This window comes from Brassica napus, chromosome A4 (assembly GCF_020379485.1).
Source record: "Brassica napus cultivar Da-Ae chromosome A4, Da-Ae, whole genome shotgun sequence".
Taxonomy (NCBI): Eukaryota; Viridiplantae; Streptophyta; class Magnoliopsida; order Brassicales; family Brassicaceae; genus Brassica; species Brassica napus.
This window is the reverse complement of record NC_063437.1, coordinates 16551400-16573547: the sequence shown is the minus strand read 5'-3', so window position 1 is coordinate 16573547 and position 22148 is coordinate 16551400. Positions and strand designations below refer to the sequence as shown.

The following is a 22148-nucleotide window of genomic DNA, read 5'->3' as shown; positions in this document are numbered from 1 at the left end:
TTTCTTATTTTTCTTTAACTAGAAGATATTTTTTAACATAAGATATTTTTTTGTATTTATTCCAACTTCTGATATTATATTATCCTTTATATATTAAAGTAGAAGCATTACAACATTCTAGCTATGTCATGTGTCATCACTAGAATGCTTCTCAAAGTCTCTAGAGAAATATGTTGGTCCACTAAACATATATTACATACTTTTCATTAAACTAAACATAAATTAATTAACAATTTACCATTAATATTTTTCATTCTTTTCTTAAATAAATTTACCGAATAACCAAATGTGAATACAATATATTTGATAATTAATGATTTAATAATAAAGATTTGATAACAATTTACATATTCTCAATTATTTTTTTAATGTTATATTATTAAATTAAATTAAACAATCATATTAACCATATAATAAATCTTTAGATTTTTTTGTATATGTTATATTTTGAATTTTTAAAATCAATATAAATTATAAAATTGTTAAAATCTCACATTGAAAATTTTATGATCAATGGTTTAAATTTTTTTGAAATTGATAGCTTAATATTTTAGTTTTGAAATTTTCATTAAATTTTCAGAAAAAAATATTATAAATAATTAAAAATAGTAAAAATCCCCCACACTAGTTTTTTTTGTTATTAATGTTTTCAAAGTTTTGTTAAAACAAATCATAAAATCATGTGATTAGAAAGTTTCATTTAATAGATAGTCATATTAAAAAAACATACTACATATCTATGTTAATATTTCTTAAAATTAATTACATACAATACAAAATAGAGAAAATAATTGTTTAAATTTATTTACCACAAAATTATTGTAAATAAACAAAAGTGATTTTATTAATTTATGTATTTTTGTCAATTTAATTATACACGTAACAATTAATAGTTTTTCAATTATTCAATGTATATTTATTCATTTATTTCATAATATCTAAAAATGTTAACCAAATAATATACGTAAAATAATGTCTATATAAAATATTTATCCCACGCAAGATGCGGATTTTAAACTAGTTCTTAGATAAAACACACAACTTTGAAAACTCGTAATCACTACCGTCTTCATCGCCACCAACCCGAGACGTCTCATAACCTCCACAAGAACCTCATCCGTGGTGATCCGTACCTATATCTCAGCAACATCCACGACTCCACCAATTCCTCAGGATTCTCAATAAACTTTTATTAGTTTTATTTGATTTTCAATAAACTTTTATTAGTTTTATTTGATTCTCAATAATTTTTTACCACTTATATTTTAATTTATATTTTTGTTTTAAAGCAAGATGTATTAAATTAAATTTTAACATCAATATTTTGTATAGAAATGAAAAGACTAAAATATCAATCATTTGTGTACGAAAGAATGATGCCGAAAAAAATATATGTTGAATATAATATTTTGTTATATTTGTGAATATTAGTTAAATTATACTCCTTCCGTTCCTAAAAGATCTATATTTTAGAATTTTCACACTTTTTAATAAAACATATTAAAACTTAGATATAAATGCATAGTTTTTTGTTATTTTATATTTTCTATATTTGTAAATCAATAAGATTTTAAGAGATGCAATTAATGTTTTTGAACTTCACAATTTCTCATTATTAGTTGACAAAAACCACATTGAAAATATAAAATATGAATCTTTTTGAAACAAAATTTTTCTCTAGAATATGGATCTTTTAGGAACAGATGGAGTAATAAATATCTGAATGTCAAATATTTATAGAACGTTTTTATTAAAAGATATTTACATTTGAAATAAAATATATAAATAATATAATTAAGAAAATAATAATTAGAGATGCCAAATTAAATACTAGACAACAATTCATTGATTAACTTGTACTATATCAAATGATTTATATATGTATATAATGATAGTAATGATAAAAATAACTAAATAGCCGAAAATACTTATTTTCAAAAACAACACTGATTGATCATTGTGTTGGTTCCCAAGAAAAACGCAAAACAAAAAAAATTAGGCTTTTAAAATTCTCTTCTCCATTCCCCAAGTATTGGAAATAAAGTTAGTTGACCATGATGATAACTTGATTCTCTATATAACTCAATCGAATTCAAGAGATCTCAATATCATATAACTATGGCAACACATACCAACCTAAGCATTTTTTTTAGATGGATTTGCGCATATCTTGGAAGAACAATGGCAAGTTGATGTGCTGCTCAAGGCAGGTGACAGCGATCCAGATGCAGCAATCTCCGCCCACAAACTTGTTCTGGTCTCTAGTACTTTTTCCTATTTTTTTCCTATTTATCTGTTCAATAAACAATAACACGTGCCCCTTTTCTTGATATTTTAATAGGCCGCAAGATCAAAGGTCTTTAAGAAGATGCTTGAGGAGGATGAGTGCAAGACTTCGTCTGGAAAAGAGATAATCACTCTCTCGGAGATGAAACATGAAGAGGTAAAGGCTTTAGTAGAGTTCATATACAATAGTGGCTTAACGCCTTGTGCAGAGCATGCTCGATCACTCTATCTAGCAGCGGACAAATATGAGATCCCACATCTACGAAACCTATGCAGAACTAACTTATATCTTCTCTGAATGAGTCTAATGCTCTTGACGTTTATGAGCTTGCCCAAATCCCTTTCGATGACGAACTGAACAATGCTGCCTTAAGCTGTATCCAAATGAATATAACTACTATTGCTTACTCTGATGAGCTCAAGCTGTTCGCAAAGAGCAACCCAAATCTTACAGTGGAGATAGTGAAGGCTTGTGTTGAACGGAGTAGAAACAACCAATATTGGGTAGAGTATAAAAACAACCAATATTGGCATAAGTTGAGGCTGGTTTAAGAACCATAATGTAGCCTTTCGTTATCTATCTATACTATTATTTATAAAGTGATTTTACTTATTTGTTATGTTCTCCATGATTTTACGTAATTTTGCTTACTTGTCATATTTTTATTAGATTTTAGCTAAATCATTGATTTATTATTTGTTACTCCCTCTGTTTTTTTATTGTAACTAGTTTTAAATGAATGCACAAATATTAAGAAAGTTGTTAATTTTTTCAAAAGTAGCATTTGATATATAAATTAGGTGTAGTTAAACCAATCATAAATAAGTATCTATTATTTGATTGGTAACACTATAACCAATAAAAGTAAAAGTTACTTAAAATTATGAAAGCTATTTATATTTTGAAACAAACAAATTTTGCTTAAACTACTTACAATAAAAAACAGAGGGAGTATTAGCTGAGTCATTAATATATTAATTTAAAATTATCCTTAATGAATCTTGTATATAATTAAAAATGAATGTTAATAATATTAAATTTCTATGTTATATTAAAAACGAATTTTAAACAATATATTTACTGAATTATATATATAATTAAAAATAAATTTTATTTTAAGAGTATAAAAGTTTATATGTTATATGTTACATTAAATAATTGATTATAAAATAATATAATAGAATTATAAAAAATAAGATTATTCTTATATATATTGCGTTGCTATCTGAAAACACTATTTTATTATAAAAGTTTAAAAGTTAAGATAAAAAAACAATTGATAATTAAATATTAGTCAAGCCAAAAAATTATATAAAGATATTTTCTAAACTATTTCTAAGATATGAATGTTTCAAAAAAAATTAACACAATAGTAAGTATATATTTTGATAAAAAAAAATATTTGACATATATAAATACTTTGATGTTTGATTTAACTATTTAAAACCGTAAATAATAACGTATTATGTTGGTTTTAGATTAATAAAACATAAACTAATAAGTTTTCATAAGAAATTTATGCTCGCATGTGCGGGCAAAACACCTAGTATCACTATAAATACGTTATTTTATGGGATTTTTCACAAGATCAGTATTATTTTTCTTATGTAAACAAGTAAAATAATTACGAAAATATATTGCTTATCAAGCAAGCGAATATTGTTTTTATCATACAATGATACAAATCATATTAGTTGAAAATTTTGCAGAAAAGCTTTTGAGGTGATTAAATGTTATATTTATTGTATGGTTATTTCTGATCAATTTCAATACACATCCATATTTATATGGGCCGACAAACATACACAATATTCACATAATAATACAAACTCACTATTAGCGCATCCCCAGCGGTTCGTTTTTGCTGAAATTTCTCTTAATAAAAATAATATAAAAATCAAAAATAAGAAAGAAACACCACAAAAATGGAAGAACGATTCTTTAAGAAGAAACTATTCTTTTTCTAAAGAGCTCTATTCTACACGTGTTTGCCCAGCAAATTTTAGCATTTTTAGTTTTAATTATAAAATTGTGTTATGTTAAAATATTATAAATTTCTGTAAGGAAATTCAACTTAAAAACTTATTATTAATGATGCTCTTATATGCTAGCTACTTCATCCATTCTCGAAAAATCAAATGTAGAGTATTCACGAATTAAAATTTTTAATAATAACAATTAAATTTATTATTTATTTTTATTATACACTTCCCAGTAACTATGAAATAATAGTATTTAATAAATTTAAATAGTTTCAGCTAATATTTTTTTAGGTTGAACTAGGTTTTTTACGTTGATGGCACTAGTTTAAATACATTAAAGTGCAAGAAGTTAGAAGTACATAATTTAATTTAACAAACGAAAATGAAAAAGAATCGAGTCCACTTAATAGGCTAAAGCAAACATAACCATTACAGGAAATGAAAAAAAAAAAACTACGTACAACTCATAGTCTCAAACTTAATAAAAAGTAAAAGGAAAAGGACACAACATGAAAACACTAGAATCCGACTAACTTGAAAAGGGAAAGTAATAGGAAGTAGAATCTGATCCAAACACTAGATTATGAGTTGTACGTAGTTTGGGGCCACTAGCTATTGTTTGAAGTAAACTTGTTTTAAAAAATTTAAACAGCAAATAATTTGTATACAATAACAGAGTTCAACAAAAGGGAACAGAAACACATAGAAGCACTGCTGCAACTTCCATCTAATAGGCATTTTGCAGATCATAGTGTGCATCCAAATGTGAGCATGTAATGAAGCATCTCAAAGAGAGAATTGAATCCTTTCCTTTTAAAATCTTCAACAAGATTGTCGAAGACATTTAGAGCATCTTTAACCCAACCTCAAATCCTCAAAATTTAAAGTTTTGTGTCATTCCAATTCAACTTCAAATCTTCAAATTTTGAGGTTGGGTCTTTATTCACAACCACAAAACTATCTTGTATTTTCTTTTTGGTCTTTATAGTTATTGATTTACTAAATATTAGTAATTTTTGTTAAGATCAAAGATTATAATGCAAATAAATAAATTTTTAAGATTTTTTTTGAGGATTCATGGTTGGAGTAACCAACCCTCAAATCCTCATTTTAAAGTTTTACTCCCTTTAAAATGATGTAATTGGAAAAGGAGATGCTCTTATATACGTAATTGCTTTTAAAATCTCTCTTTGATTAATCTATTATTTAAAATTTGAACTTCAATTTGTCCTTGCATTTTGATCACTTCTATTTCATTGTTTCCGAAATTTTAAATATTTTGTTAGAGCATTTATATTGCTTAAATAGTTTCTTAACAAAAAAAATCCATTAATATTTTAATATAATTTTGTTAGAAATAAAAAAAATTATATTTTACTAAGAAAAGTTTTTTATATGATTTACAACGAAATTCTCAAAACTTTTAATTCGAAAATGTCTATTCATTTTTCTTGTTTTCTAATTCTAGATATTTTTTAACATGAGATATTTATTTTTGTTTTTATTCCAACTTCTGATATTACATATCTTTAGTTAAAACGCAACACTTTGAAAAACTCGTAATCACACTACATTCTTCCTCACCACCCACCCGAAGCATCTCATAACCTCCACAAGAACCTCATCCCATGGCGATCCGTACCTACATCTCAGCAACCTCCACCACCCCGCCGATTCCTCAGGACCCTTCACGCAGTCCCCTACCAACCAAAATCATCCTACCCAACAAGAAACCGGAGAAATGGTCCACCGGCGTCGCTCCGGGAGAGTACGGTGGTCCTCCGACCACCACGAAGCTTCGAAAGTACTGGGGAGGAGAGAAAGAAGACCCCATTACCTCCAAGGACTTGATATGGAACAGAGACTTCATGGATCAGATGAAGAAGCTGTTCGATTCCCCTGATGATGCTCCTCTAGACCCATCTCCCTCTAAGGTCAAAGCTCTTCTCAAATTAAGTGGCGAAAGGTTACGTTTTTAAACAAAAATCTCAGAGACTGATTTGATTGTGTGTTTGATAAACAGGAAGAGTCATCTGGGTTTCTGAGCTTTAGTAGAGTTATGAGTCTTGACAGGTTTGCCTTCTTACATGTTTCTTTGTCTCCTTAAAAACTGATAAAGCTTGTTTCTTTTGTCTTAAAACTGATAAAAATTGTTTTTTTTTTCTCCTTAAAACTGATAAAAATTGCTTCTTTTCTCCTTAAAACTGATAAAGTTTGTTTCTTTTCTCCTTAAAACTGATAAAAATTGTTTTTTTTTTCCTTAAAACAGATAAAAATTGCTTCTTGTCTCCTTAAAACTGATAAAAATTGTTTCTTTTCTACTTAAAACTGATAAAGTTTGTTGCTTATTAAAAATGGTTGCTTTGTTGTTTATAATGTGGAACCATAGTATGGATGTTGATTTAAGCAAGGAGCTTGCATCGTCTTCTTCCAAATCCGTCTTAAGAGATCTTGAAGCTTCCAAATCCGAAGCCAGAAAGCAGATGGTGAGGTTCACTATCAGTAAATGATAAAGCCACATTTGCTGATTGTTATTGTCTCTGAAGTGTGTGCTGTTTTCTTTTGTCAATGTCATTAGAGTAAAGCTAGAGTGTCTCCTAAATGGAAGCTGGCACCTACCCGTCGAGAGCAGGATAAATGGGATAGAGCAACCAAGGCTGCAACTGGTGGCAGTGTAAGTTTTATCTTGCAGATGATCATCACTTTGTTCATTGGTTGATTAGTTCTAGACCAGTTGAAGTATTGTTTCTTACTGGAAACGTTGATCAGATTGGAAAAACAGATACCTTCTTGGTTTTCTTGATTTCTTGATTTTGTTTTCTGTTTTGTGATGCAGGATGTGATGTTAAGGGACGTGAGGCGGCCACGTGGTGACCCAGAAGTGTTGGCTGCTGAATCCAGGGAACAATATTTCAAGGTATGGCTAATTGAGTTACGGTTTGGTCTCTCATGAAAGGCATATTGGATATGCATTTATCTCCTTTTAAAATTCATGGGCTCTCTCTTGACTTTTGGATTGTTTTTCTGCAGCTGAAGAATAAGCTCCAGCTTCTCACAGTTGGCATTGGTGGTGTAGGTTTAGTCTCAGCTTATATTTCTTACACCCCTGAGATTACACTTAGGTTTGTCTTTTTTCTTCTGCAAAGAACATCAACACCACTCAAAGAACCTTAAACCATCTGATTGTATCTCTGTTGGATATTCTGTTAACAGTTTTGGTGCTGGCTTGATGGGTTCATTAGCATACATGAGAATGCTTGGTAACACTGTAGACGCCATGGCAGATGGAGCCAGAGGAGTTATGAAGTACGTGTTACATGACTCTTTTCAAAACTCCTATCCATTTATCTATATCTAAAATGACCAACATATCTCTTTTCTTTCTTTGGCTTCACTGGTTTGATTTGATAGAGGTGCATCTGGACAGCCACGCTTACTTGTCCCCGTTGTGTTGGTTATGATATTCAATAGATGGAACGCGTAAGCGCCTTTCTCTCTCTTGTGCATCACATCATCTTTCACTGAAAATATCTTTCACTGAAAATTTTACTTGGGACTGATCTTCATATATTTGCAGAATACTTGTTCCTGAGTATGGATTCATGCACTTGGAGTTGATACCTATGTTGGTTGGGTTCTTTACTTACAAAATTGCTACATTCTTTCAAGCTATAGAAGAAGCCATCACCATTTCTACTCAAAAAGACTGATGTCTGAAGCCACCAACTTCAGTTTCTATATAAACAAGTTAGATTGCTATGTGTCTAGGCATCTCCAGATCAAGGCAGGTGAATAGGTCAAAGTCATTGTTGTAAGATAATATATTTATACTAAGAGATATCATAAGTTCATAAGATAATTATTTCTATGAAAATTATATAGATGTCAAAAAAGGAGTTAATTGTTGATATTTCTCTGTCTCAGTGACTTCTTCTCCCACTAGATAAGTTGGTCCAATTTTTTTCTCTTTATTTTATCTTTACATAGAGTGCTTGACAAAAAATAAATGAACACAAAAAAAGAATACAGATCAAAGAGCTCTGTTTATTCTTACTAAATAAAGACCAAAATGCTCTCTAATAAGCATACCAAAAACACTGACCTGTGAGACCATATGAATCACACCATAGACATGTTTGTTTGTGTCTTACATTTGGTGCCTCTTGCCTGCTCCAACATCTATCAAAACTGAACTAAGAATCTCTCTCATTAGAGCCTTGAAGCTCGCATGATCTTAATAGCTATGCCACTCAGGTTGATTTAAGAGCAGAGCTGTGCTGCTTCTTGAGGTGAAACATCTTTGGCTCATAACCCTCACAGAGAAGTGGTACTAACACAATGTGTACTCACAGTCAAGCAAGCCTCTAAGTATCTCTTCACAACTTGGGCGTTCTTGAGGCTCTGCCCAACAATCTACAGCAAAAATATAGTAAAATCTACTAAGACTGTACGCACTTGAGTAAAAATATGAGAGAATAAAAGGAACTAAATGTTCAAGAAACCAAGGTGTTTAACAACATTGAACCTGCAATTAGCTTGCTGAGTGGACCATCAGGAATCTCAAGACGTGACTTTTCATGAGCAACAGCAAATATAACCTAAGAATCAAAATTTTATCAACCAATCAATCAAAATTCACTTGAAAGAAGTATAATCATGCATGGCACAGCATGTTGTTGTACCTTCTGAGGTGGAACACCTTCCCATGGTTTACGTAAAGTAGAAAGCTCCCACATGATGACCCCAAGACTAAAGATATCACACTTCTCTGTAAAAGGCTCCTGGCGAATGAGTTCTGGAGCCATCCACTCTGGTGTACCAGCAGATGAAGTGTCCTTCATGTTTTCATCAGTCATTATTCTCGACAGCCCAAAATCACAGATCTTGACCGTCCAATGTTTGTCCACCAGACAGTTTGCACTTTTCAGGTCACGGTGGACTATCTTCATCCGGTGTATGCACATCAAACCCCTTTAAACATCCAAATAAATAAAAAACAAAACAGCATGAAAAAATAAATCATCTAGGGAAAGATATAAGAAATGCCTCAAAAATAAATAAAAAGATGATATAATAAGCCGCAAGTAGTTGACTAACCATGATTCACACTTTGATCATCATAGGCAGAGAAAGAGCAAAATAAATTGGTAACAACGTTACAAGCAAGCAATGTACCTGCAGATGTCTCTAAGCATCCTGAGCCTTCTGTGCCAGCTAAGTTTCTTCTTCTGGCCACTCATATGAATCAAGTAATACAAAGATCCCAGCTCCATGTACTCCGTGATCATGGATAACCGTGGAGGTTTTGTGCATGCCCCCAGAAATAGCACAACTGCCAAAATAGGTAAGTGAAAAAAAAATATTCTCAGACATGTGTCCACAAAATCACTTTTAATAAACATGACACAAGAGAAAGCAAGAGGTTTTGAGGGAAACAAACTTCACCATTTGGGTGGCGAACACGGCTGAGAATCGATATCTCATTACAGAAGTCTTCCATGTTTTCGGCAGTAAGATCCTGCTCCAGAAACAGTTTGATTGCAACATCTGTCCCATTCCACACTCCACGAAAAACTTCACCAAAAAATCCTACATGCATAAAACATAAGACAAATGATTCATTACACAACAATGCCTTACGTAGTTGAAAATGAATCTTGAGAGGAGCTTACCAATCCCCACGCGAGTTCCAACAGTCAGCTCAGAGAAGTCAATGTCCCATTCTTGATACGGTAACAAAGGCTGATTCTGCAGTGTGGTAGACTCAACCACTTTATTCCACGTGTCCTTCACGGCGAAATCTGAAGGCCCTCTCCGTCCAAATCCTTGACTCCTGTAAGCATGAGGAGATGACGGCAGTGACATTGTCTTCTTGGAATTGAACTCATCATCAAGACGGAGACCAGACACCTGAGAAAACACACACAAGAATTTAAAAAAAAAGAGAACTAATAAAACAAAATGGTTCACTCTTATTAACAAAAGATCATCAACTTACATTGCTATTGATACCTGAGCTGTTTCCATCCTCTCGTCCATGCAAGAGACGTGTTTGCTTTGATTTCTCATACATTTCTCGTACCGCGCTTCAAAAGTTATAACATCAGCGTCAATACACAAGCAAATCATAAAACTACAGCCAACTCCATTACACGTCTTAAATCTTTTGTCACTATGAGAGTGAAGAAATAGTTCTATGTTAATCATATCAGTATATATCACCATCTCACAGACACGTAAGCATCTACAAGTTTGGAGATAATAGTTTTGCATTCTAGATGATTCATACCATAATTCCAGGTGATATGCCAGCTCTTAAGATGATTGTAGATTTTCAGAAGTACCTTACAAATTAGATTGACAGAATAAATTCGAATATAGAGCCCTCAATATGCAAGATGATAGTTTCACAAATGCTGCTAAACTGATAAAAGAAGAAACACTGCAGACACAGGTGAGAATACTAACTTTGCAATGTCATCCCCAATCTCTGGTGTGATCCTGAAACTTCGCCGTCTAGTTTTACGTATTTCTGATGTGGATGAACTGTTTGAATGCTAAACATATTAAAAGTTGCTTGCACAATCAAATATACATATTGCTCTGGGAATCTAGTAATAGTAAGATCATAATTCAGACAAACAATTGTAGATTGGTAACGTATAATATCACTGCGTTGGAGTGAAATAACAAAGACAATAAGTACTAATACTTGAGCTGCCGTGATTAACAATATAAGAGCATATATGCAAAATGAAGCAAGATTAATCCTTGAGATTTATTTGAACAATATTTTGCATTACCCCTAAAGCAACACATGAGGCTGTGGTTGCAGACTCCAAGCTTTTCATTGGTTCCAACCTTCTCTTTGGTACTAAATTCATGTAAGTTTTTACTCTCCATTGTCCTTTATTACTTATGAGAGTAAGTTCAGTGGTTTGGCTCTGACAGAAATTTCTAGCAAAGATAGGATGTAGCCTTTCCAAGGAACCAACGAAAAGTTTAGGGGCTGCAACCACAGCCTCGTACGTTGATTTTAACATATGAGAGCAAATATGCAAAATCTAGCAAAGACTTGACTAGTACTGGAATGTCCGAGACAATGTATAGAAAAGGCTGAAGATTTGGGCATGTATTAATGTAAAGATGAGCTACCTTGAAGGAGATGCGTCACCAGTGTAGTCCTTAAATGAATTCCTTCCAGTACTCAGCATTGATCGTCCACGTGATCGCATAGATGGGTGCTCTGGGCTGCAAATATAGCAAATTTCCGAGATTTATCAGTTAAAAGAGTACAGAATCACTAATCAAATTGGCCAGAGACATTTAAATATAGGAGAGAAACAGAAGTTTTACATTCTATCAATGTAACCAATTTGTATTTTATTTTTATTAACTATAATCCAAGTCAGAAAGATCAACCTGGAGCTAGCAGTTCTCTGTTCAGCAATCACTTTTCTGCGGCTACGTCTCCAGAACACAGTGGCAACATTTGGTTCACTATGCGAGAAGTTACTAAAGGGGAAAAAAACACACTGTACTGAGTCCATTATACAACTTCGTTAGAAAATATATGTAATAGTTACCTAGCTGTAGCAGGTCTGACCATCAAATTATGCAGTGATGGACCCGAAGCATGTGGATATCCTTCTAACCTCCGATGAAACTGAAGATTCTCATCTTTTTCTGTACTGTTAACATATGAGAACGATACATCACTCCATGGAAAAACATATCACAAGAGTTATGTCTGTAATATGATTTAGAAAGACAATTAAACAAAGGGAAGCCAGCCGACCTCTCGGGATCTCTTCTCTCGTATAAAGGACTATTTGGCTCCAAAGGCGAGTCACAAGAGTCGTTTTCTGCAGAATCACTCTCTCCAGCAGGTGAGATGTGTGCCATGAAAATCGCCTTGGCTGATCGAGGTACCAACTGACCAGGAAACCGAATCAGATCAACTAGTAGTTCGACGGAGTTTATCACAACTGTAACGGACATGTGTTTGCTGGTGTCTAAGCAATCCACAGTCCCATCATTAGGCAGACCCTGCTCAAAGGCAAGTTGATTTGTAAGAGACAAAACACCAAAAAATTAGTGAAAAAAAAAACTGAAACTGAGGCTCACCACCACCAGGCGACTCTCGAGTCCAACAGTATCAGCCAGAACTTTGAACAAAATAGCCCGAGCACGACAGCACCCACGCTTGATTTGGCCAAGCAACTGAGCACCATGGTTTTCAAACAAGAAGGCGTTTTCCTCCAGAGCAAGTTTTGAAGGGCTTTCAAGTGTAGGACGTTTGTAAAAGTCAGATACCTGTTTTAGAAATAAACGTTTTTTTTAATAAAATAAATGCGGAAATGTAACAGAAAGAGAGAAGAGCGGTTACACAATTGACAATTCCTACCGTTCCAGCTATTTTCTTGATAACCGAAGCAGGATTTGATCCGCTGACAAGTGTAGTGATCAACTGTTTCAGCATTGCGAGCTTCTTATCTTTTTGAAAATCAACAAGAATGACTTCGATTCTGACACCTTCCTCTCCCAAAGCATGAAGCTCACTCGGTGTAGGTAGTCTATTATATACTTCCTTTACTCTCTTGTCCTAGAGCAAAACTTAACATTAGAAGCTTGCATCAATTTCACAAGAAATTTAGAAAAATATTTAAAAAATGCTCACCGGAACAACAGAGTAGAAACCATTAGGAATGGGTTCACAAAGCATCCCAGTATCCCAAAGAAGCTGTGCTGCTCTCTGACCAGGAGACACATCCTGCTCAACGCTTCTAGGGGACTCTCTAATCAAACCATCACCTGGAGATTCAACAGAGAGTGACTTAACCCTTTCCGCAAGCTCTGAAGATTCATCCCGTTTCTCTTTCATCTTTTTTTGGTACGTTTACGTATCACTACTAATCTCTTTCACCCCATAAGAGGCTTTCTATATCGACAACAATGCTCTGATTGGTGTAGAATTTGACCCATCTCCTCTTGTTTTCTGCACTAAGTGAGAAAAAGACATGTGACCTTTTCGGACACAGAAAAAAAAAATTTCTGAAAAGACATCAATTCGTTATTACACCACTCATTGTCCCCACAAGTAATTAATTCGAGAAATAACCTCAAAAAAAATCCGCACAAACAAGTACAATTCATCCGGCCAAAAAAAAAAAAACAAAAACACAAACTTAGAAATATAACTGAATAATCAAGTCATCATCATGCTACAAGATCAATAAGATAACCTTCTTACAGGACACAACGAGTCTTTTGAAATTTTCAGACAAGAATAGTAACAGAAACATCTAATGTCCTAACCCACATTACATATGCAAAACTAAACAACGTAAAGAAACGCATTTATCTATAGTAATCTTATTTATGCAGATCCGTGTGAGTTAAACAAATCAAACACCAACCTAGGGAAGACGATCAAATGCAATCTTATCGAAGAGAGAATCGTGTAGACATAAAACCAACGATATGAAAAAGATCGAAAGAGAATAGATTATACCGACGATAACAGTGGGGAGGACACAGAGCTAGAGATATCGGAGAGAAGAAAGAAGCAGAGAAGAGGAGAAGAGAGAGCGGAGGTCACGTGGGGAATGAGCGATAGATCACGTGACTATTGGGAGTACGGAGTCGCAAGAGTGGGACCAACTATATTGCTAATCCAGCTGGCTATGGGCTGTTGGGCCTCTTAAGTCAATGGCTGTACCTATTGGACCCTACTTTATTTATTCGTACGTTACTATCTTTTAATATATTACTATATTCTTGTAAATGTATATTTTTTGGTAAGTGGTAAAGTGGGTTTAATGAATATATTACTCTTTCTGTTTAATTGTAGATGAAAAATTATTGCACCTACGAAAAAACTCATCCTTTTGAAAGAAAAAAAGATAAATGTTGAAAGAAATGCGTAAATATTCTAAAATGTTATGAGAGTTAAAGATTCCTAAGATAATGTAATGAAATGAAAGGTACTACCAGTCTGTACGAGTGTACGACTAAGACAGACCATGGTGACAAACTGTCGGCAAAGGACATAAAACAAAATGACGCACGTGCGAGATTAGACCACACGAATCTTTTACTATCTTCTTCTTCTTTTTCCATTACCAGACTTTTCCGTATGGCCAATTTGGCTGGAAAACCATAAAACAAAAGTTAATTAGGAAACAATGCAAAAAAAAAGTTATTTAGCTGGTTAGACAGAGGAAGATAAGTGAAATTACGCACTTGGCCCATTGCCATATCCGAGTAGTGTAGAGGTAGGCTGCAGTGCTATTCATATAAAGATATCTCTGTTAGATGTTGTCAGAAAAAACGACATTTTATCTTATTTAGATTCATGCTTTGAGTGGTCACAACACAAATGAAAAAAATTTACATTTTATATAAATTTTAAAAACATTAAAATTATATTATTATAACAAGTATTAAATTTATATTTATAAAATTCTACTATTAATTTTTAAAAAATATATAACTTTTTAATTTTATAATATAAATAAAAATATAATACATATATATTTTAGTATTTCTATAATTTCAATTTAAAATTACAATTGTATATTTATCTTTTTATATTTATATAGTTTTTTTGAAAAATATATATTTTACTCTTCCACAACCGTCCGCAATTGCAAATGCTAGATGAAACCAACTTTTAAATTTTAGAGGTTTAAAGCTGTTTGAAACGATTTATTGTGTTTTCTATGATTGTTGTAAAACGCCAACAACCGCTACCAATCACAAAAACTACATTTGTGGGTACTAACGAGAAAACCAGTCATGCCTTAATATATGAGTTTTTCTTGTGTTTACCTCTAAAATGACAGTTGATAAAAATTTGTTACTTATATTCTATTTATGCAAAAAATAATATTAAGTACCAGAAAAAAAGATCTTTTTACGTTGTTAACATCGGTAAATAAATCCTAAACCCTAAACATCATCAACAAAACTTTTAACTCTAAACCTTAAAACTCTTGACATTAGGTTCTAAACCCTAAAACCAAAATCTAATCCTTAAATCCTATACCAAATACTAAATCCTAAACCATTGGATAAACCATAAACCATTGGGTAAATCATAAACCCTAGGTTTAGGATTTAGAATTTTGCTGACGGCCTTTAGAGTTTAGTGTTTAGGATTTAGGGTTTAGGATTTTAGTGATAATTTTAACAACGCTAAAAATTGTTTTTTTGCTAATTGTTACTATTTTTATCTTTTTTATTTCTAAAACATAATATGACTTGGTAATCTTTTATTGGTTAAATGTTTACTTTTAAACAAAAAACATAATGAAACAAACTGATCATAGTACTATATAAATCATTTCTGTTACTATATAAATATAAGTCTTTTATAGAGTAATCAAACCTAGTTAAGCATGAGCATGAAAATTTAAATATTTGATTCAATCTTTTTTTTTTAAATGAATTTAAACTAATGCACCAGCTTGAATTTGATTCAGATTGCTATAGGAAAGCAGTTTTTATTTAGAGGAGAGAGAGAAGAAGCAGGAAAAATAAATAATTGTAAGAAGTTCTGCAAATGTCTAAACTATACTAGCCATAGGGGTAAAGGTGGGATTACGTTTTTGTCAACAATGCACTTACCAATCAACTAAATAATGTTTCAAACGTAGATATATAGTGCAATTGCCCTTTCCGTATCTTTAATTTTCTTTTATGGATACTTTCAAGAGTAATTGGCGTAGATGCATCCAGAAATCCATGTAATTTGCCATATAACTTTGTTTCTTTTTAATATTTTTAGTGACTATAATACCCTTATCTATATCTCTCTCTTCTCCCTTTTATGTGTTCTAATCTCTTTATCTCTCGTACAAATTTTTCAAATCATCTTCTAATTCAACACAAATCTTTATTTTTTTATTCTGATTCTTTTGACACTCATAATGCTAATCTTATTATCTCAACCCAATTCCAATGTTTCCAATTTCGAATCACAATCAACTTTTAGATAATATATACGTTAGTAGGTATTTTATTACTTACCTGCTATTATTTAGATTTTAATGGATTCTTAATCGATACATGAAGTGTTAGCTGTTACAAATAGATTTGGAGCTATTTAATAGATAACTAATTAATTGTTAATAGTTTCATTAACTGATATATGATTTGTTAGTCGATACATTTGTTTGACACATAGATTGTTAGATGATACTGAAATTATTAGCGGATATGTTAGTTGGTATGTAGATTGTTACCTGCTATGTAAATATTTAGCTGATAGATCTAGAGTTACATGTTTTCGACAAAGCATAAGGGCATTTTCGTCCGTACAATGTCAAAAAGTTACTCCTTTTTGGATTATCCATAATTATGGGCATTCACCAAATTTAGACCTTAGTTGGAGATATTCCACACATCGTCTCTACTTTCAATACCGATTTTGCTGTAATGAATTGGTCACAAATATAGTTGAACCACCGATAGTTTTAAATATACTTTATATTTCTTAATTTGTTTTTTTAAAGGGCATATAATTTGGTGGCATAGCATTTTGTAAACTCATAGCAATGATTCAACTAGAAGAAACAAAAAGTATCTTTAAACAACAAATTAAGACACTAGACTTGAATCTTAAACGTTGGGCACTATTCATCATGCTCTAGTGAAAAATATCTGCTAAGTTTCGGAGACGCTTGAAACTTTCAAAAAGTATAAAAAGGTTTTGAATATTTTGTACATATTCAGTTTCTTTTGTAATATATGTGTTACCAGAGACTTGCCGGTCAGTGACAATTTCCACCAAAGCATAATGATCAGAAGCGTTAACTATGATTTTTTCTTCATTTTTTTTTGTAGAAAACTATGTTATTTTTTTGTCAAGAGCTAACGATACATGAGAATGTTTTAGTCGAAGGAGTTAGCATTAGTTGTCAAAAAATGTAGCTTAGAGATCCTAATTGTGAATCTTCAATCTATCAAATTCTCTCTTTTTGAATGATTTATACTGATTTTGGATATCTTAATTAGCAACAAAAATTAACGTAGGACGGTAGGAGTAAGTATCGTATGCAGTTTGCAAAATGTAGTTTAGCTTAGGCCTAAGTGACTCAGTTTCTGTGGCCCATTTTCAAAGTTATTCTCAAACCCAAATACAACAAACCTTTGTTATTTTGTAAGGTCCCTGTTTTGTAACATAGACTACATACATGTATGTTGCTCAAAAAAAAAAAAAAAAACAAAACTACATACATGTATATAAACAAATTGGTATGATACGGCATCAGATAAGCAAACGAATGTGACGTCAATTATTGTCTTTATCTCATTGATTTGTCATTTTAATGTGTATCGATTGCTTATCCGTAGATGATGATTCGATTCAGCCATTTGATATCTTTATAGGATCTCAATCCCGGCGCATTGGTAGATTTTTAAAATACATTATACTATAATTTTTTATTGCCTACTTGAAAGATGAGATTATTGCAAAAAAACAAGCAAGCGGGCTAGTATCTCACATTTGAATTCACATATCATAAGACTTGACCGTTCATTACATTTTTATATAGCCATCGTTTAAACTATTATTCTATGATTGGTGCATTGGTTACTCTGTTATTGCTTACAATAATTTAGTCTACGTTAGGAAATTATTTTGGATTAACTGGAGGTCGATCTAGGACGAAACCAACTAATCTCCTAAATGGAAATACCGACAGCTATAACTAGATTTCTTGTTTTCGGATGAGGCCAAAAACATTTTTTCATCTTCGTTAATGGTCAAGTGTCATCAACTTTGTTTTTAACATGAATCGAAACCAAGATCAACAGTTTACGTCTTGTCCTAAGTCAATCTTTGACACTATTCTACCACCAATTGGTTCATATAACTAGGAGTTGAATCGTAAAGGTTAGAAATAGATTATTGTAACCATTATATTGACTCATAGTGATGTCAAATTAACTATGCAGCATCTATATGGTTAATGCCTATTGATAATAAATGTTCTACTGAACTGTAGTTATAAGCCATATAAGATCAGTGATGTGTGTATCTGCTTAAAATATTACGGCCTATCACTTTGACCGTGACGGTGTTACTCACCTGACATTTTGAACTTATTATAAATTATTCTAAAACTTAATTAAGATTCAGATAGCCCAATTTTACCTATGAAAAGAACAGTTATATACGTTTGAAAGAAAACAAAACATTCCAGACAAACGTATTTATAGGGTCGGACTACGAAAGAAGTTTCGCTGTACGTAATAAATGGACCACTAGAACAACGGGTTACGTCGGTCATAGTATATTTGATGATTAATTAATTACTAGTGTGTGTTTCATTGTTATTTTTGAATTTAGTTGAGCAGCTTCCCGTCACGGATTCTGCACGTCAATAAATACCAAATACAAAAGAAAAGTAACCGATGACCACTCCCCACACATGATTTAATGACGAAAGAATGATCTGATGACTCTATTAACACGTACTCCATGTCCTTGCAATTATATATATATAATTAAATATAAATAGACATTTTCTAAACAAAATTGTTTTTATCTATCGAATCAAACTTATTTTAGAAGAGTATGAATAATTAGTAACTTGAGTAGCTACCAAAAAAACTGTTAAAAAGTAAAATGAATTTTGGTTGTTTTACAAACCTACATTTTTAAAATTTTACTCATTAATCTACTCTCCCATGCCCCAACGTTAGCAAAAAGGGTTCCTTTATTTCTTGTTTATGGAGTACTATTTATTTGTAATATAATTTTTGACAACCTAGCTAGCAGCTGACATATGATCCTTTTCCTCGCTATATATTATCTCCACGATTTAATAAATCAATGTACTTTTGTTATTTGTTTCTATATTTCTCTTGTAATTGGATTGGATCTGTTCCCTTAACTCATTCACAAGTTTGATATACACAAAGTTAGATTTATTGTACTATTTTGTTTTGAATAAGTGTTTACAACATGCAACAAAAATGCTGTACCGTTTTATATAAAATACACTTTCTTAAGAAATCAAAATCTTAAGAAATGTATATAGTTCTCGTTGCCAATAACTTATCCCTAAGAGATTAGTATTTTTTAACAGAAATATTAGTATATACTTGTAGTCCCATCCAGTTAAAGAATACCATGACATGTGGTAGTTATCCCCTTATTCATTGTTTATCCCAACCATCCATAATTAATTATATAACATTACTAGAATGTAATATTAATCATTTTTAGCAATCAGATTAATCATTATAGCAACTAATCAACTCGTATAATTAAATCGTTGAACATAACAAACAATACTTATATGCATGCTACTACATTCTCCCTATCATACGAAGCACATGACATGGTGGTACAAAAAATATATTGATAGAGACATAAGGGAAAGATATCTAATGTGAACATTGAAGGAAGAAAAGAAGAAAGAAAAATGAAATTCTATTTTAAGTATTACAAATAAATTAATTAACATGGATTATATAAATTTAACTAGAATTTTTAAAGAAAGACGAATATGACAACCTCATTTATATTCCTTTACACCACCTCTCCCCCTTCATTATTATTTGGTCTTCTCTCCCAAATCAATCCTCTCTGTCTCTCTCTTCAATCCCGCGTTTGCTCACTGGTATCTCACTTCCCCTCTCTCTATGTATATTTCTGTATCTATATGTATATTTTGACATAGAAAGAAAAATCTTGATAAGTTTTCAAGAAGAGGTGAAGAACACTTTTATGTATCATCATCATCTAGTTTCTTGATATAGTGACCATCAAAGCAACTGAAAACAGTCTCTGTCTCTCTCTCTCTCTCTGACTATTGAATTTTGATTATGATGTTTCTGTGACATTCTTGATAATCTTGGTTTAGATTCTTGATAAGAAAGACAGAGTTACATGATGTTTAGTAGCTATCTCAAGTCTTCTAATGATGATTTGATTATTGCAGAAACTAACTGATTTCATGTTAATGGAGAGTTTAATGATGGAAGAGAAGAAGCAACTAGATTTCAACCGCCCTCTTATATCCATTAGACGGCCTATACAACCCGATAGCAAAAGAAGATCTTCTGATTCAGTAACCAACAAGATCCCTCCTTCTCCACCGGTTTACAAGTCTGACATCAACTCAGGTCCTGTGAGGAATCCAGGAACTGTCCCTTTTCAATGGGAACACAAGCCTGGAAAGCCGAAAGACGAAACTAAACCTGAGTTACAAAGTGTTGTTGTTGAGCAACATTTTGTACCAAAGCTTCCTCCTGGGAGGATTGTGAAAGCTAGAGAACCAGAAGAGTTAGTGAGGAAGCCTGAAACTAGAACTAATCATGTGGAGGATGCAAAGAGTTGTAGTTCTTGGTATGATGATGATGAGAGTGATGATACTTATCTTGATGCAACTGATACACTTTCAAGATCTGAGTCATTCTTCTTCAACTGTAGTAATGTTAGTGGTCAGGGGATGCTAGTAGAGCCGTTTGGAACCTTATCGAGTGACCGACAAACTCAGGATCTAATGATGGGGAGATTCTTGCCTGCTGCTAAAGCCTTGACTTCGGAGACACCTCCACATCTTGCTAGAAAACCGCCTAAACCAGAGGAACCGGCTAGGCGGATAGTGGTGGTTAAGGAGAAACAAAACAAAGCAGACCAAAACCCATACCGGTTTCATCATTCTCCTGTTGAAGAAGAGGAAGATGGAGACACGAACAGCATGATGGCTTCTGGTGTTTGTGGATTACTCCCTCAGATTTGCCTGAGAAGCTCTTTTGGAGTGTTGAATCCAGTTCCGTCTGTGAGAAGGCAGGCACAGAGAGGTGTTTCTGTTCGCCGCATGCGTTCTAAGTATCAAGATCCTACTACTACTACACCTTGTAATGAGAATCATAAGGTGAAGCTAAATGGATCTTCTACTCCAGAAGGGAAAGAGAGACTAGAGAACTTGAGCTCAGCTTCACGCACTAAAACCAGCAAGAACTTTGGTGAGCTCTTGGCTAGTGATGACAATACATGGGAGCCTTCTTCTGAGGCTCCTGTTGTTGAGAAAACTCTGTATGTAGACACTGTGCATTCAGTAGACAAGAAGGTACAAGAAGAGTCTTTATTAAAAGATTATCCTTCACTAGAAGTTGTTCCTGTTAAAGAAGATGTTCAAAACTTGAATGGAGCAAGTGAAGAAGCTATCTCAGGTCTAAAAGTTGAAGAATGTGCTGATCAGGCTTTTGCTGAAGTAGTAGAGATTACAAAGGAGAAGAGTGATCTTGAAGTCAAACTGCAGCAGGGCAACAAAACGGATCTTGAAAGTTCAAGGTTTCATCATCATCACATTGTTGCACCACCACCATTACCAAAAGCTCCTTCAGATTCTTGGTTAAAGCGTACGTTGCCAACAATCCCATCAAAGAACAACTCATTCACATGGTTGCAGTCTCTTGGCATTGATGATAATAATAATCAAATCACCAAGAGTATTCAAGAAAATCTCAAGTGGGAAACTATGGTCAAAACCTCCAATACACAACAAGGGTTTGTGTGCATCTCCAAGGTAAGCTAATGTGTATTTTTCAAAGTCAATGGTTGGCCAAATGTTTTTTTTTTGTTTTTAACAAGTTGATTAGCTTACTTTGTTGAACATACTTTTGTCTTTCAGGACACACTCAACCCTATACCAGAGGCATAGCAAAATACCAAATTACATGTAAATTTCAACAATAAAGAAAGGATGGGCCAATAAAGTTTAGTTTGTTTTTGTTCATCTTCCAAATTTTCTCCTCTTTAATTATATGTAAATCTGAAATAAAAGGTTCCTAAAAAGAGAAAAGCTATGGAGATGAAATAAAAGGTCTCAAATATTGTCTGTCATTTGTGGGGG

General features: G+C 32.7%; 3 protein-coding genes and 1 pseudogene across 5 annotated transcripts; 3 read left to right on the top strand and 1 right to left on the bottom strand.

Annotated features, from left to right (window-relative positions):
• The first annotated feature begins 861 nt into the window (after window positions 1-861).
• On the top strand, window positions 862-2942 carry LOC106350562 (annotated as a pseudogene).
• Window positions 2943-5805: 2863 nt separating this feature from the next.
• On the top strand, window positions 5806-8192 carry LOC125608403 (protein CONSERVED ONLY IN THE GREEN LINEAGE 160, chloroplastic). Its single transcript, XM_048778873.1, has 9 exons — window positions 5806-6203; window positions 6293-6342; window positions 6659-6755; window positions 6848-6943; window positions 7106-7186; window positions 7300-7391; window positions 7483-7575; window positions 7681-7749; window positions 7847-8192. The coding sequence occupies exons 1-9, from the start codon at window positions 5898-5900 to the stop codon at window positions 7977-7979; spliced, it is 1017 nt and encodes a 338-aa protein (XP_048634830.1). The 5' UTR covers window positions 5806-5897; the 3' UTR covers window positions 7980-8192.
• Window positions 8193-8213: 21 nt separating this feature from the next.
• LOC106348359 (serine/threonine-protein kinase EDR1) lies at window positions 8214-14073 on the bottom strand. Of its 2 annotated transcripts, none has more exons than XM_048778871.1 (16): window positions 13784-14073; window positions 12950-13267; window positions 12677-12874; window positions 12397-12585; window positions 12068-12318; window positions 11856-11960; window positions 11692-11784; window positions 11425-11520; window positions 10738-10815; window positions 10268-10355; window positions 9942-10179; window positions 9715-9858; window positions 9445-9601; window positions 8952-9240; window positions 8795-8867; window positions 8214-8682 (listed from the first exon to the last, which is right to left on the bottom strand). In XM_048778871.1, the coding sequence occupies exons 2-16, from the start codon at window positions 13151-13153 to the stop codon at window positions 8600-8602; spliced, it is 2286 nt and encodes a 761-aa protein (XP_048634828.1). In that variant the 5' UTR covers window positions 13154-13267; window positions 13784-14073; the 3' UTR covers window positions 8214-8599. The 2 variants fall into 2 exon arrangements, with proteins under 2 accessions (XP_048634828.1, XP_048634829.1); XM_048778872.1 differs by lacking the exon at window positions 13784-14073 and adding an exon at window positions 13689-13774.
• Window positions 14074-19763: 5690 nt separating this feature from the next.
• Window positions 19764-22138, top strand: LOC106348361. Of its 2 annotated transcripts, none has more exons than XM_048778869.1 (3): window positions 19764-19907; window positions 20229-21821; window positions 21927-22138. In XM_048778869.1, the coding sequence occupies exons 1-3, from the start codon at window positions 19794-19796 to the stop codon at window positions 21954-21956; spliced, it is 1737 nt and encodes a 578-aa protein (XP_048634826.1). In that variant the 5' UTR covers window positions 19764-19793; the 3' UTR covers window positions 21957-22138. The 2 variants fall into 2 exon arrangements, with proteins under 2 accessions (XP_048634826.1, XP_048634827.1); XM_048778870.1 differs by having other exon boundaries at window positions 19782-19907; window positions 20256-21821.
• Window positions 22139-22148: the final 10 nt, after the last annotated feature.